Source organism: Buceros rhinoceros, unplaced genomic scaffold, assembly GCF_000710305.1.
Source record: "Buceros rhinoceros silvestris isolate BGI_N320 unplaced genomic scaffold, ASM71030v1 scaffold2939, whole genome shotgun sequence".
NCBI classification, from domain to species: domain Eukaryota; kingdom Metazoa; phylum Chordata; class Aves; order Bucerotiformes; family Bucerotidae; genus Buceros; species Buceros rhinoceros.
The window spans coordinates 18,429-19,121 of NW_010430746.1; the positions used below are offsets into that span (position 1 = coordinate 18,429).

General features: G+C 54.1%; 1 protein-coding gene across 1 annotated transcript in view; it reads right to left on the minus strand.

Annotated features, from left to right (window-relative positions):
• Nucleotides 1–366: 366 nt before the first annotated feature.
• The window catches only part of FNIP1 (folliculin interacting protein 1), a 42,413-nt gene continuing 42,086 nt past the window's right edge, over nt 367–693 (minus strand). The window contains exon 18 of the mRNA XM_010143127.1: nt 367–445. Coding sequence (XP_010141429.1) covers nt 367–445 — 79 coding nt within the window. The remainder of the gene's footprint in view (nt 446–693) is intronic.

A 693-nucleotide genomic window follows, 5' to 3' on the forward strand; every position in this document is an offset into this window, starting at 1 on the left:
GTGCGACGTTCAGAGCGGGCGACAGCATCCTCTGCTCCTCAGGGCAGCTCTGCCTCGCGTTCCCCAGCGCAGTCACAGTTAGCCGCTCTGGCAGAAATTGGTAAAAAATGCCGATCTTTTGCAAAAATCTTTGCTTTTCTGTGGCTGAGATCTCAGGCTTACTCATTTTTCTTTTTTCCTTTCTTTACCCTTTTTATACAAACAACCAAATGGGAGAGGAAAAGTCTCCAACAGTCAGACGTGGAGGTGCTGCAGCGCAACGAGCAGTTTGTTTTTGTCGCTTCCAAGAGAAAGGAGCCAGAACAAGTTGTCTTCCACTTTGTTTCCAGAGGGGAAAAAAAGTCAACGTCTGTGGCCTCTGGCATTTTAAAGTAAGATCTGGGCAACGTACGGGGAGTGAGTGCTTGCCACAGCTGCCAGCAAAGGGAGGTCGCTGGATTCGATCCTAAAAGGAAGCAGAAGAGTCACATTTACCCCAAGCCGTGGCTGGGCTGAACACGTGTGTCAGTGACCACACTGCCTGCTCGAGCCCGCGCGATCGTGTCTGGCCGGGAGCGCAGACAGCTGTGAGGGCAGGTTGTTCCGCGAGGAAAACCGAAGGGGATCACGCCACTCTCCTAACGCGGCACTGCCGGCTGGGTCACCCACTCCAGCCACCCAATTGCCTCCAGCCTCCCCCAAGACGTGACGGCC